A 15,444-nucleotide genomic window follows, 5' to 3' on the forward strand; every position below is an offset into this window, starting at 1 on the left:
AATCTGCATTATGATTTCCCAAGCAGATATTTACTGAAGACTGTTGTATCTACACTCCACAGACTTCCAGAACTTTCTCCGTACACAGACAGGAAACACCACCACAGTCAATATCATCATCAGCACTGTGGACTACCTTCTCCGCCTGCAGGTAACACAAACAAAGGCAAACATACAGCTTGCAAAATGAAGTTTGGATGAGCCACACTGGTTTGTACTGATGATAACACACTGGGTGGGCATTTCTCACCATGATCCTGCTAGGAGTCCATCAGCGATTTCTACTGGTACTACTCTGGAAAAGATGTCATGGACGAGCCTGGGCAGCGTAACTTCTCCAAAGCCCTGGCGGTGGCCAAGCAGATCTTCAACTCTCTGACTGAGTACATTCAGGTAAGGGACAACTGTGCTGAAGGCAGGTGCACTGAAAAACAGTGAGCTTCACACTGCAGTCTCTGAAAGGCACCTGTTATCTCACCTACATGGAACCATTGTGTGCTGGGTGGTGTTTGGGTTTATGTGTTTAGTCAGTTTCACAACTTTCATGGTAGATGGGGATTCATTTATGCTATTAAAATATGGCATCTATTGTTAAACTCGCTATAATCTACTTTCTGTTTGATAAGCCCCAGTGCTTGTTAATGACCAATTTTTATCTTCTGTCTCCTAGGGCCCATGTATTGGGAACCAGCAAAGTCTAGCCCACAGTAGGCTGTGGGATGCTGTTGTGGGGTTCTTACATGTCTTTGCCAACATGCAAATGAAGCTTTCTCAGGTAATGCACTTGCAGATTAATACAGCCTCACTAATGAACACAAATGAAGCTTTCAGTAGGTAAAACACACCCAGTAATTGCTTATCACATAATGAATACATATGTATTATTTATTCATACTCAAAATCTGAAAGTGAATAGGCATTTTTGTAATTGTACAATTAAATAGTAATTCATTACAGAATGAAATAAAGTCTTCTCTGAATTAATTGTGTACGATAACTGCTACCACCAGAGGTCTCCCTTTGTTCAGAAATACTGTCTTTTCATGAAGTCACCCTTTAATACCCCTTTATTACACCTGAATTGTGGTATCCTTATTTTAAATGTGAAAAACAGCTGCAATGTTGGTTTCCTTCAGGTTAAATCTCACTGGCTGTTATCATATAATGTGTCATTTAATTGAAGAGCCCGAAACAATATAGGTTTAAATCTTGCTGGTATTCCATGTGGCATGTGGCATCTTAAATTGGGAAAAGCAGCCACTGTGTTGGTTTGTTTCAGGTTGTATCTTCATAGCTACCTGCACAGATTGGATAGAGTAGCTAAATGGGACAGTTTGTGGGTGCACTTGATTTGCCTGATCAAAGTGCCTCAGTTTTATTTCTTGCTGGGAACTAAGCTCCCAGGCGTCCAAAATTGAGTAAGGCTTTCACTGCCACCTGTTCCTGATTAATAGAATAACATTAATGAAGGCTTATGGATAGCGCTGATGGTAAGGATTATCCATTGGAGGCCTTGATCTTTCTGATTGCCATGATGCTAGAAGACACAAGAAGGGGACTATTGAGAGTGAATGACAATAAAATATAAAAGAGACCAACCTTAATCTAGTAATGGACCATTTTCAAGACTTTTTCTTTTGTTGGCTTTTCTATTTTTGTTTTGTAATTCCATTATTTTAGTCAACCATAGCTTTTCCCACTGCTTGATGTGAATCACAGCATAGAGATACAGGTTGTGGTAATGGATTGTTTGTCATCATGGCCATTTAATATCATTATGCATCACACTGAGTTGAGCCAAGTGGCCTGCTCTTATGTGTCCGAGTCACCTAGCTGCTTTTTGTCATCCTATAGGATTCAAGTCAGATTGAGTTGCTGAAGGAGCTTCTGGACCTGCAGAAGGACATGGTAGTCATGATGCTTTCCCTTCTGGAAGGTTAGTCTGACAGACTATTACTGCAATATGCATCTGAGACAGCTTTGAATTAGTGAAGACAGTGGCAGTTGAGTAGTGGCAAGCAAATGCACTAAATTAAGTGCAACTTGCATAATTCAAAACCTTGTGGGTAAAATACCGGGCAAGCAAGGGCACAGCTATTTCCATCTTCAGCCCATACTCACCTGCATAAGCTCTCTAGTCTGTGACCTCTATTCATCTCTCCTCCATGGCAGCCCAATTATTTACCTCAATGGGCCCCTACTGGTGGAATAGGCTAGCTGAACTGCAATGCTAGAATTTTTCATTAACTTAACATGTCTTTTGCTAACAACTAGTATTGTCTGTTAGCCGTCTTACAGATCGGACTGAATTCATAGAATCATTGTGTTTAATATTCAATGATTTAAAAAAAATGTGTTTGTGGCAGCAGTACTTATGATGGTAGGCATACTACTCGCAGTATAACTCGCAGTGAATGGCTGCATAATTTCATGTCAATGAGTTATGCTGATCTCTCATAGGTAATGTGGTGAATGGGACAATTGGCAAGCAGATGGTGGACACCTTGGTGGAATCCTCTAGCAATGTGGAGATGATCCTCAAGTTCTTTGACATGTTCCTTAAGCTCAAAGACCTGACTACCTCTGATAATTTCAAGGAATTTGACCCAGACAGCAAGGGAGTCATTTCTAAGAAGGAGTTCCAGAAGTCCATGGAGAACCAGAAGCAGTACTCCCAGTCTGAGATTGAGTTCCTTCTCTCTTGCGCTGAGGCTGATGAGAACGATATGTTCAACTATGAAGAGTTTGTGGAGCGCTTCCACGAGCCTGCCAAGGACATTGGTTTCAATGTAGCTGTGCTGCTAACTAATCTGTCAGAGCACATGCCCCACGACTCACGGCTGGCTGCCTTCCTGGACCTGGCCGAGAGTGTGCTCAACTATTTTGAGCCGTATCTGGGCCGCATTGAGATCATGGGTGGCGCCAAGCGTATTGAGAGGGTATACTTTGAGATCAGTGAGTCCAGTAGGACCCAGTGGGAGAAGCCACAGGTCAAGGAGTCCAAACGACAGTTCATCTTTGACGTGGTCAATGAGGGAGGCGAGAGCGAGAAGATGGAGCTCTTTGTCAACTTCTGTGAGGATACTATTTTTGAGATGCAGCTTGCTTCCCAGATATCCGAGCCAGATACTGTGGAGCGGCCAGAGGAGGACGAGGAGGATGCTCATAGCATCTTGGATGAACTTGAAGAGGAAGAGGAGGAGCATGCCTTGGAGTCATCCTCCGCCTTCACCATCGCCTGCGTTTCCATGAAGAAGAACTTGTCTCACTTCCGTCAGCAGATCTCAGTGAAGAACATGCGCAAGCAGTACAAGAAGTTCAGGAAGATGAGCATCCGGGAGATGATCAAGGGCTTTTTCTCCTTCTTCTGGATGATCTTCACCGGTCTCTTCCGCTTCATGTTCAACCTGGTCTGGGGCTTCTTCCACATCCTCTGGACCTCCATGTTTGGTGGGGGCCTGGTGGAGGGTGCTAAGAATATGAAGGTGACGGACATTCTGGGCAACATGCCAGACCCAACGCAATTTGGCATCCATGGTGATGTGCTAGAGCCAGAAAAGATGGAGACAAGCGAATCAGCATCGGGGGCAGAAATGGTACAGATGGCAAAAGGGGACCAGTCAGAGGTGGATTTGATGACAGAGCTCATGAATATACCACCTAAAAGAGAAGGGGGGAAGCATGCACCTGAACCTGGCCTGGGAGACGTCTCTGAGATTGGAGTCGGAGTTGACACACCTTCGATAGCTAGTGCTGTAAAACAGAATAAAGCTCAGGTCAGATTCTGCTTTTATGCTATAAATGTCACCACCATCTTCTGTAGTATTGCTGTATGTATTTCCTACCCAGTCTCATGGCAAATACATACCTCTGACCATGTATTTGCTGAAGCACAATTACCTTCTAAATCAAATGTCCACTGGAGTTGCTAAAGGGAAGAATAGATTTTAAATTACTGGAGAAGAGGCACATCTCCAGCTCAGGAGAAACAACAAATATTTAATGGAGGAGGGTCTGGCGGGTTTGGGGAAAAGCAATCTTAATTTCTATAAAAACTTTTCTTCATTATTCTCATGTTATGTTCTTAAATTCGCACAGCCACCACATGGCACTAGTCTACCTAATACTAATAAAAATTCTGGAGGATTAAAAAAAATACCTCATAATGTTACATTCCATAATGTCTGAGCTTCCTGGCGGACATTATTTTTGTTTTACAACTGCAGCAAAGTGTACTGTACCTGTGAGAGTGTAATCGTGGGTCTGCCGTGCATTTCACTTAATCAGCATTTGATCAGTGAAAACTAGCATATCCAATAAAGTTGTCGTATTCCAGGGTGGCTTTACGGTCTTATTTGAGTGCAGCAAGTTCAGTGTGTGAAAGCTTTGTGTGTTCCACAGAAAGAGGCTGCATCCAAAGACACAATGGAGGATGATCAGAAGGCAGAGACAGAGAAGGCAGAGTGAGTTTCATCTCGGCACAAACTGGGTTTCTTCACACATTGATGCTCTCTGCCATTTTGTCAACCCTATGTATGTGTCTGCACACCACAGCACAGAGGATGGTGAGAAGAAGGACAAGGCCAAGGAGGAGGAACCTTCAGAGCCCACAGTGGAGGAGAAGAAGGTCCCCATAAAGAGACATGGCCAGAAAAAGGAGGCGCCGGAGGCCTTCATGGCCAGCTTTTTTGCGGGATTAGAAGTCTACCAGACCAAGATGCTGGTGAGTCAGGGCCCTTCCGATCAGCCTATGTACTGTTGCACAACATTACTCCTTGTGTAGATTACCAACCATGTTTATTGTAAATGAGAGGAAAAAACCCTTGTTTGGTGAATAGGTTGAGTACATTCACTCATGTCTTTTTTCAGAACTATCTGGCCAGAAACTTTTACAACCTTCGCTTGCTGGCGTTGTTTGTTGCCTTCGCCATCAACTTTATCCTCCTCTTCTACAAGGTAACAACCCTACTGTGGTTAAGCATAACTGCACAACAGTCCTAGAATGTTGGAAATGAGAGCTAGTATTTTGTTCTATCAATTTCAGAAGAGACATTCAGAACATAAGAATTTAACAGAATTACTTCCTCATCAGTCCATTAAATACCATGCATGAGTTTTTACTTGGTGTGCAACATTGATGGTCTTACCAAATGATCTCATTCTGGTTAAGGAATTACCCCCACAGTTTAACTGCTAATGTTGTGCTTGCAAATCTAAAATCCTAAAATGTGGGGAGCTGGCATGACACAGCTGCCACATCACAAAGATGACTGACTGTGGAGTGTAAAAAAACGCCATACAAATCCATCTGTCTGTTACATTTGAAGTCTGCTGAACTGTTACACAAGGACTCTACTGCTTTTTAGGTGACTGGTGATGACTCAGATGATGAAGACCCTGACCCCTGGAATGGAGGTGATGAAGAGGAGGAGGAGGGTGGTATGGAGTACTTTGTGTTGCAGGAGAGTACTGGCTACATGGCACCAACTCTACGCTTCCTGGCTATAGTCCACACCATCATCTCATTCCTTTGTGTGGTGGGATACTACTATCTGAAGGTAACCCATATGACTGCATATATGTACCCCAGGTTATGCTATTGCTGCAGCATTTATTGAAGTCAGTTTTATATATTAAACTCAGTGCTATTTATTGGTTAGAGAACTTGGGTTTTAGGTTTGATTCCCAGGCCAAGCACTGTCCCTTTGCCCTTGAGCAAGGTACTTAAAAAATAGCTTCAGTTAAATATCCATCTTTATAAATCGATTGTATGTACAAATGGATTGGGGCCTAAAGTGCCTAAATGCATAAAATGTGAATGTATAAAAGAAATAATTTGAAAAAAAAAAACATACAGATAGACAGGATTTAAAGTTTTTCATGTGTTATGCCTTCCATTTGTTTTGTTAATTTCATGAGATTTTCAAGGCAAAGGTGAGCAAGGCCCTTACTGTACTGAGTTAGCATCCTATCTCCCTAAGGTTCCCCTGGTGGTGTTTAAACGTGAGAAAGATATTGCCCGGAAGCTGGAGTTTGATGGCCTGTACATTACAGAGCAGCCCTCAGATGACGACATCAATGGGCAGTGGGATCGAATGGTCATCAACACACCGTAAGTCGGACAGAAGAACGCCGTGCACAGCTGTGCTTAACTCCGCTCTTTTAATTTGCTCCAATTTTGTTCTAATAAAGGAAAGGAGAGGCCTCATTCGGACTGTTTTGTGCATGTGAGACAATGGCGCACGTCAATTCGCTGTATGGCACAAGTGTCTGTGTCAGTTTGCACAATGACTGCAAACCCCCTGCCATTCGCCAGCCACTCAACCACACAGGCTCTCCTTCACTCCTGGTGACTAAAGTGTGCTGATGCATTGAGCCAGGCTCGGGCCCCTCTTGTTCAGAGCAGCTGACTGCTCTCTCTCTGTCACCTTTCGGCTGTTAACAAAGGAGTGAGATGTGTCCCCTTTCTTATTGCTCACAGATCCTTCCCCAATAACTACTGGGACAAATTTGTGAAACGCAAGGCAAGTGCAATTTCACAGACTCTAATTTGTAGGCATGGGAGTATAGCAGTTATTCACTTGTGTGGTCTAAGAGAGTTGTACAGCATGGACTCATCTTACAAAGTTGTAATGTCATTCTACCTCTTTCCTCTGTAACTCAGCTCATTGCCGTTGTGTGCAGGTCATTAATAAGTATGGGGATCTCTACGGGGCAGAACGTATTGCAGAGCTCTTGGGTCTGGACAAGAGTGCCTTGGATTTCAACCCCACAGAGGAGACTGTGGCGAAGGAGGCTTCATTGGTGTCCTGGTAAGGACCTGCAGATCAGTGGTTCTTGTCCAGCAGGAAAAAGATCTCAAGTTTTCACATTGCACCACACTACTGGTCTAATTTAACTTCAAAACAGAATCCTATCCTCCTCCAGTCCCCAGTCCTTGTTGTGAGACATACAAAAAACCCTTTAAATGTCCATTAATTAAATAAATCTTATTGGAAGCTGTAATCCCGAATAACAGTATATGATGGCTTTGATGGCCATATATATTATATTTTAGTGCTCTTGTTTGGGTGGACAATTTCAGTAGATATGGATTTGTTCCCATTGTTCCATGTTTCTTGCCAACTTTTAAGATATTTGTGGTTTTCTAATGAATGAATATGACTTTTATTTTCTGCAGGCTGAGCTCCATTGACACAAAGTATCACATCTGGAAGATGGGCGTAGTGTTCACCGATAATGTGAGAGTGATACTATACTGGGGAGTTGAGTTGGTGTTGGTAGTAAATAGTTTTAGCATTCTGATGATGATAATTTAACACTGGGTTATGATGTGTTCTTGTTGTAGTCTTTCCTCTACCTGGTCTGGTACACCACCATGTCCATCCTGGGACATTACAATAATTTCTTTTTTGCTGCCCACTTGCTGGATATTGCCATGGGCTTCAAGACTCTGAGAACCATTCTTTCCTCTGTCACCCACAATGGTAAACAGGTAAGGATTCCTTCTAATCTTAGCGATAGCTCTCAGCTGAGACAGTGGAGTCCAGTCTTTGAGGTTCTCTCTTCTTCATACACAGCTTGTGTTGACTGTGGGCCTGCTGGCTGTGGTAGTGTACCTCTACACAGTGGTGGCCTTCAATTTCTTCCGCAAGTTCTACAACAAGAGTGAAGACGAGGACGAGCCTGATATGAAGTGCGATGATATGATGACCGTGAGTGGCCCATCCCTCCACCTGACTAAACACACATAGAATTCACCTTCCGCTACAATGCTAGCTACTATTCGTTAGCTTAGAGAACATTTCACACATGGAAATGTTTGGAACCACCTGTAAATTACCTGGATTCAGATTCTGTGCCTTGTGTTTAACATTATACTTACTAGTTATTAACGGGCCTCTGTGCCTGGTGAAATCACGTTTTGGTGTTCCTGAGAATTACCCTGATGTTCTCTGGATATGGCTGGATGCTAAGTGACTGCAATATAATGCAGTGTGTGAGGTTACTTTCCAATCTGCCCTTTCTTTGTCACATTCCAGTGCTACCTGTTCCACATGTATGTGGGTGTGCGTGCTGGCGGTGGTATCGGTGACGAGATTGAGGACCCAGCAGGGGACCCTTACGAACTATACCGCATTTTGTTCGACATCACTTTCTTCTTCTTTGTCATTGTCATTCTGCTGGCCATAATCCAGGGTATGTACTCGCACCATGGGACCAGAGGGGAGGTTAAAGTTATCCTGGCTGTGCACCAGACTCTGAGATACCCAGAAAGAGTGTGAAGCTAGGGGATTATTCCCAAACTGCGCCTTCACAGCCCAGATCTGAAAATAAGCTTCTGTAGTTTCTCAGCGCATCGTAATGCTTATCCCACTGTCCCTGTTCAGTTCCGGCAGTGACACTTTTGGAAATTGTTTGAACCATTCACAGTCCTGATTATGTGCTGAAACAGGTCTGATCATCGATGCGTTTGGGGAGCTGAGAGATCAACAGGAGCAAGTGAAAGAGGACATGGAGGTGAGATTTTACTTTCTATTTCTGTTGACTGCTTCATTCAAGATGTACAGAGCATGTCGGATACCTGAGGTCCAACATTAAAAATGTGTAGGTTTCCTATGCTCTCATATGCACACTGGACATGTGTTTATGTCCTTAACATCAGGTAATTCATCATATGTATGTACTGTACATTCAAATTCTAACATCACTGAACCACAATTTCTCCTGTTTGACATTGCAATGCAATTACACATCTTCTGGGATTGTATTTAAGATCAATACACAATTAAATTCCAACAGTTCTCAGCAGCTAGAATGGAAGAGCCATTTCACAGAGCATGAATGTACTCAGGAACATTTGTACAGTGGGAAGGCTGACTGTACACTTCCTGTACAGTGCCAACATTGCTTGCTATTTTCTGGGCAAGTGGCTTCACATCATTTGTAGTAAATGTGGGGAATTTGCTGGGCTGTCTTTCAGTACAAAGGCAAATCATGTGTTATCAGTAAAATACCTTGCCAGGTAACTTCCAAAATCTGCTGAATGTTGGATTGCAGTGTATGTATGTATGTATGTGTGTATAAATGTATTTACCTGCATAGTGTTTGATAACAGCACATACTGTATAAGACCTACTGTACCACCATGGTTATTACCTGGGGAATGTATTTGGGCAGTATGTTTTGGTTTTGTTTCAAGCCAGCTATCCTTCCCATATCTTTTCAAGCTAGTTCTTACTGCATCATTTGCCCTGCCCTGGAAGCATCAACATAGAGTGACAAAATAGTATTCTACAGTGATGGGTGTTCTTCTTGGAGTTTCACATATGCAAATTATTTTTACAGCGCTCAAATTTGTTCTTTGTCTACTCCTCAGACTAAATGCTTCATCTGTGGGATTGGTAATGACTACTTTGACACAACCCCACATGGTTTTGAGACACATACCTTACAAGAGCACAACCTGGCCAACTACCTGTGAGTATCCCTCTGCCCTGCACGCACATGCCTTGTAGAGGCCATTCACATACAAAAAAGATGTTTCTAGGCATGGTGCCTAGTAGTAACTAGAATACAGTCTTATGGGTTATCTGATTTTGATTAACCATAATTTAAACCGTTAAATAAAAAATTATCGCAGAATAATCAGCAGGAATTTCATGAAAATAATGATCTTCTGCAGTCTGAAACTTTGGTTAACATGATGTATGCTTTTATTATGCTTCATGTATGATTTCTTTGGAAGAATGAAGCGTTGTAACAGACATACTCTATGTACATGCAACATTTACCTGAGGTTCATGCAGCAATAGGATCAAGATTTTGCTGCCGTTGCAGTTGCTTGTTGCGGACAGAGCTTATGGGTATGGCTAAGGGTCATGGGTCATTGTTCTCTTCTCTGAATTAATCAGCACGCTGCTTCATTACGGGGAGGCAGTACTGCTAGTCCCAGGAAACCATGGTGACTAGACTCTGTTACTCTAGCAACAACGGACCCGCTACTATTGCAACAAAATATGTAACATCATTTGAAAGGGCTTCAGCATTGTGGGGGCAATATTAAATGTCCACTATCGTGAAACCTAATGAGTTTTAAAAAAAGAAAGAAAAACATTTGGGTACAAAGCTGTCTAGACAACCACAGTCATGTTGGAATTATCTACCATCTCAGGTTCCCTTAACCGTCCTATTATGTTAAAATTGTATGACTGGTTTTTATGTTTGGGGTCAAATTGAGCCCAATAGTTTAAATAAACACAAAATTATTTTTGTAGAAACATTTTGACAGTTTTGTGTCACCTCCTTATTGTGTCCCAAATTACTGGCCTTTTATCCATAAATATGAAAAATATCTGAGAAACATCACATTTTAGAGCCTAAAGTACAGTAAGTGAAGAGTGAGATAAAAAAATGTTTAGGACGTAGTAAACATGCAATAAACATAATTCTATGCTATTTAATCTCACCAAAATAGAAAAATAGAAAAATCAAGATGAGAAAAGGTTAACTGGTTTTTAAGAGATGTCAAACACTGAATGGGTTCAAATTGACCCCAAACATAATAGGAGGGTTAACTTGGTAGGAGAAAAAGCCAATTGAAAATCATTCAGATTGATCTGGATTCTTGGTCAGTCTTGAGTGCTAGGTTGTGTGATGTCCTGGAACAATGCTAGGTTTTGATTGGTCATCTGCTGCAGAACCTTTCAACCTCATAGAAAATTAGTTTGTCTACCTAAGCTCATTTTCTTTCCATTTTATCTCTAAGATTACCCCTAATTGGCTAGGTATGGTGAGTGCAGTGCATAAAATAGCCACTGTGCATTAGTGTGCCATCTGTTCCCTCGATAGAGGTCTTTGAAATGCACTATAATCAAGTATTCGCTAGTGTCCGTGTTGTACATGAACAGTGGCATAGTCATTTTGCCTGTTGCCCTTACAGGTTCTTCCTTATGTACCTCATCAACAAGGACGAGACGGAGCACACTGGTCAGGTACGCCTTCCTTTTCTACCCTGTAACCACCATCTTGATCTGCTAGTGAACTTAAAACCTAAAAAATATATTAAACAACTAGTCACATATATATATATTTTTTAAAAATCAGTGATAATTACAATTTGCTATTATCTTAAAAGATAAGAACTTCTAAAACTTTGTAGTAGTACAACAGCATCCAGTAACACATTTGATCCTCAAAAATTATAAGAAGTGTAATGAAGTAATGTGTTTGGGTTTTTTTTCTGGCAAAATATGCTTTTTATGAACACAAAAAGATGAGAATATTTGTTGGTTTTGTGAATATTCTTTTAACTTTTAACACGTTATGAGAATAAGGGTGGCTGTCACCCAAGAAATACCTCATGTAATGCCCCAAAATATTCAGAGTCAAAGGAATTGCACACCGGAGACACTATCAGGTAAATCCAGAGAAAGCTGCTGACCCCCTGTCGATTGCCTAGGAGTGTGTGAGCGTTTATGCTCTTCACTGCAGCGTCTCACCTGCATACAGATGGGCTGTTTGCACAGAGCCAGAGCCTGGGGTTAATTGGCCTTGGTGGAGTTAGCCGTCACACCTGACTTTTCAGTTATTAAAAGATTAAACTTCTTTGAGATAAATAATATGTATAATTTAAAGTGTACATTTACATCAAAGAATGAACCAGTTATTGTCAGCAGGGCTCCAGAAGTACATTTGTTGAGGGTATCATGCGCAAAATAAGCAACACGGTTCCCTTTTCAACAAAGTATAAAGTATAAATAATGCGTATGAACACCGATTGTAAAACACCAGCACAGTGAGCCTGTGAGCCAAGCAAACGCTGGTCTGAGTTGACTCCATACTAATATGCTGTTTCTTATTCCCCTTCAGGAGTCGTACGTTTGGAAGATGTACCAGGAGAGATGTTGGGACTTCTTCCCCGCCGGGGACTGTTTCCGTAAGCAGTATGAGGATCAGCTGGGGTAGAGTGGACACACCGTTGCTCGCCCTTCAGACTGCGCCCAAAAACCTTGTCCAGCCAAACTACCGTACTCCTCCCAGTGACACAAGATAACTACTGTATGCCTCTTTTCAACTTTAAAGAAGGACTAGACGCACGAGTCGTAATGCTACCTTTTGTATTACGGAATGAGCATTTCATATCAACATAAGGTGTTTTCCTGTTACCTACTCTATGGTACAGTGCCACGTGCCAATTTACAAGAAACTGCAAACTCCAACCTGCCCAGACATTTGTTTTCTTCTCTTTTCTGGAACAGTCGGTTCTTTTTGACAACGCGTTGCCTTTCCTCCGCCTAACCCCAAACCATTGCACAAATTTTTCGTCTTTTTGAGAAACACTGGATTGTGTGGGGTTATGGAATGAGGTGTGAATCTCCGCCCTAATATGCACAAGAAAACTACTTCAATATTCACTGAATGTTGGAAATGAGACTTATGCCAAACCCTAGGGTGTGTAGATCTACATAGAACGAAATTGTGTTTTATTATACATGGTGTCAATCTGCTTGCTGAGATGAATAATACAGTTTAAAAGAATTGTCCAGCTCAAAGGTTGAAAATGCTATGAAATGCCTACTATAAAGTATTAATAAAGTGCCTTACCAACATGACAAAGCTATGCAAAACCATTTCTGTTCTTTCTAGAATGTTAGTGCTGTAGTTCTCCTGGATTAGCAACAAGCAGATGTACCTAGGTTAGTTTTGTGGCTTTTGTTTTCATTTGTTTTTAAAAAAAGAATAAGGTTGAACTGTGTGTTAATGCTCTTTGGTTGAGGTTCTTTCAAAATGCAGCATCCCTACTGAAAAATGTCACGGTACGATGAAAAAACACAGTAATTTGCCGAATACTTTACAAAGAAAATGCTGTTGTATGGCCATTTGTATGTAGTAGCTTTGCTAAACTGTGCTCTTTTGAGGAAAAGAAATAAATTACCCTGTGCAATAACTTCATCTCTCAGTAATGTACAGTATGTGTGTGTTTAATATCGGTGTGTGAACAGTGAACGTGCATTGGCTATAAATAGTGCTGACCGAATTCTTGAAGAAATAACATCGATTGTTGTCTGACCATGGGAATTGAAAAAAACTGAAACACCTGCATCACATGCCGGAAGCTCAATACTGACCTCTGAACCTCAAGACTGACCTCTGAACCCCAATTCCCCAGAAGTGTTATTAAATGTAGCTCTCGTAAATATTCTGTTCATAGAAACCCCCTCGTTTACAGACAAAGCAGGAAGGTACAGTATTACAGAGTGGGGATTTTCGTTCCGCGGATATGTTCAAGGAAGATGGACCGCCCTGTCTCTTCCTCAAGTCAATTTCTGCCATTCAGCTCAGTCCCTGACCTTTCTTAATAGACTTCATTAAAAGCCTTTCTTGTGAGCGCTAGTGAGCAGCCGGAGGCCCTATAAACTGTTCCCGCATGATATCACAACGGCTCATCTTAGTCAGCTCCTATCGGCGAAGGTGCAGAGGCAAGAGGAGAGGGGCTTCATTCATAAAGTCAAACAGACACTTTTTCTGTAATATGCTTTTTCCCCCCCAAGCCTTCATCACACTGCCATTACTGGAAATGGACAAAAACACATCAGGTAAAGTGTTCTCCGATATGAATCTCAGGCCATCTGTGTGGATCCACCATGAGGCCTGAGGCCTGCTGGCTGTGTCTGTCTGAAGAGTGAATCCGGTTCCTTTGTTTCCAGCTGTAAAGTCAGGAGACCCAGCAAGTCCTCCAGACCCCTCCTCAGCCACCACCTCCGGCTTCACCTCCCGTCTCCTGGGATACGGCCACGGAAAAATAACTTGTCATTACCGAAACCAAATTACTGTAACTACCTCATTATGCATTACGCAGGCATGGTGCTGGGTGGGAGTGAACCCGGTGTTCTCAACCGCCGTTAACAGCGGAAGTTGTGAGGAGGAGACGTCTAGAATGAAGGCAGTCTGACTGGGAGCAAGGCCCACGCTGCTGGGCTGACGCATCATGCTCAGGCTATGGGTCCAGACAGGGACACTCAGTCTCAGCAGCCTGCTGCCATTCGGTGACCACCTGCCACGATGAGAGGAGGCATTTAATCCCTTTATACACTGTCATCTGCCATACATTGTCATGTGACGGAACAGCCCGTTTCCATCATGAAGTAATAATTATTACTTCGCACTTCTGTAGCATGGGCATTACTCTTCATGACTTAGTGATTATGAAATGTGTAGTGTCCTGAAGGAATAGCCAAAATGCTGATAGCATTTAATGGAAACAGTTACCATGGTCTATGGATACAAATATCATGTAGCATTAATGGAGTATTTATGACATTATGTCTCCTCCACAAATCTGCTGTCTCATGAATAAAGTGCAGTCTGTAAATATGTGGACCGTGATACAATTTTTGTTGTTTTGGTTCTGTACTCCAGCACATTGGATGTGAAATAAAATGCATGCCTTCATTTAAAGACAAGCTGAGACAGAAGTTAGAGCAGCACTAGCTTCCACAATATGACATTTACATAAGTGAAATGGATCTTTCGGGGAATGTTTCAAGAGCAAGGAGTCGATATCACTGACGCCAAATGAGGAGGGGGACATCAAATGAGGATGCATGCCGCTGTGTGATAAGTATATTGATTGGAGGTGAACGTGAAATTGACTAACATTTTATCAACATACATGCCCACTAGTACACGATGATGTCATGTTTTGTAAAATCTCATTTTATTATGATTTTATAATTTTTTTTAAAGATAAACTTTAAGAAGTGTTAGTATGGTTACGGAGAATTGACTAAATTCAGGAAAGCTTGCCTTTAAGGGTATTTACAGCCATATCCAGTGATCCATCTACTGCCCTTTTTATACAGTCCCCACATTTAAGGGACCAAAAGTAATCGGACAAGATAACATAAACTTAAATAAAGTCATCATGTTCAGTATGATTTCCCACAGGCAATTGACACTGGGTATCTTTCCTGGTGATGCTCTGCCAGGCCTGTACTGTAGCCGTCTTCAGTTCCTGTTTGTTTCAGGGAATTTTTGTCTTGTCTTGTCATCACCAAGTGATTGACTTGCCCATTGAAGAACACTTTTTGGCCCTGAAAAAAATGATTTTGTTTCCTTAAGCAGTATATTTGCGGTCATTGTTCTGTAGCATGGTGAAGTGCCATCCAATGAGTTTTGAAGCATTTGGTTGGATCTGTGCAAACAGGATGTTTCTGTACGCCTCAGAATTTATCCTGCTGCCACCATCAGCAGTCACATCATAAATAGAGATAAGTGAGCCAATTCCAGTGGCTGCCATACATTCCCAAGCCATAACACAACTGCCACCATGTTTCAAAGATAAGAATGGGTGCTTTGGATCATGAGCAGTTCCTTTCTTTCTCCACACGTTTCTCTTTCCATCACTTCCCATCAAGTTAATACTCATCAATCCATAAGAGT

At 41.9% G+C, this 15,444-nt stretch overlaps 1 protein-coding gene across 6 annotated transcripts in view; it reads left to right on the forward strand.

Annotated features, from left to right (window-relative positions):
• The window catches only part of LOC133123322 (ryanodine receptor 3), a 136,691-nt gene extending 123,742 nt beyond the window's left edge, over positions 1-12,949 (forward strand). For all 6 annotated transcript variants that reach the window (XM_061233687.1, XM_061233703.1, XM_061233697.1 and 3 more), the window contains 20 exons: positions 63-151; positions 265-393; positions 671-775; positions 1,855-1,936; positions 2,461-3,776; positions 4,402-4,463; positions 4,555-4,723; positions 4,870-4,956; positions 5,367-5,558; positions 5,982-6,112; positions 6,482-6,524; positions 6,685-6,812; positions 7,181-7,241; positions 7,349-7,495; positions 7,581-7,715; positions 8,043-8,199; positions 8,456-8,520; positions 9,380-9,480; positions 10,943-10,994; positions 11,872-12,949. In XM_061233687.1, the coding sequence (XP_061089671.1) occupies positions 63-151; positions 265-393; positions 671-775; positions 1,855-1,936; positions 2,461-3,776; positions 4,402-4,463; positions 4,555-4,723; positions 4,870-4,956; positions 5,367-5,558; positions 5,982-6,112; positions 6,482-6,524; positions 6,685-6,812; positions 7,181-7,241; positions 7,349-7,495; positions 7,581-7,715; positions 8,043-8,199; positions 8,456-8,520; positions 9,380-9,480; positions 10,943-10,994; positions 11,872-11,967 (3,347 nt within the window). In that variant the 3' untranslated portion in view covers positions 11,968-12,949. The remainder of the gene's footprint in view (positions 1-62; positions 152-264; positions 394-670; positions 776-1,854; positions 1,937-2,460; positions 3,777-4,401; positions 4,464-4,554; positions 4,724-4,869; positions 4,957-5,366; positions 5,559-5,981; positions 6,113-6,481; positions 6,525-6,684; positions 6,813-7,180; positions 7,242-7,348; positions 7,496-7,580; positions 7,716-8,042; positions 8,200-8,455; positions 8,521-9,379; positions 9,481-10,942; positions 10,995-11,871) is intronic.
• The last annotated feature ends 2,495 nt before the right edge of the window (positions 12,950-15,444 follow it).

Source organism: Conger conger, chromosome 1 (genome assembly GCF_963514075.1).
Source record: "Conger conger chromosome 1, fConCon1.1, whole genome shotgun sequence".
Lineage (NCBI taxonomy): Eukaryota > Metazoa > Chordata > Actinopteri > Anguilliformes > Congridae > Conger > Conger conger.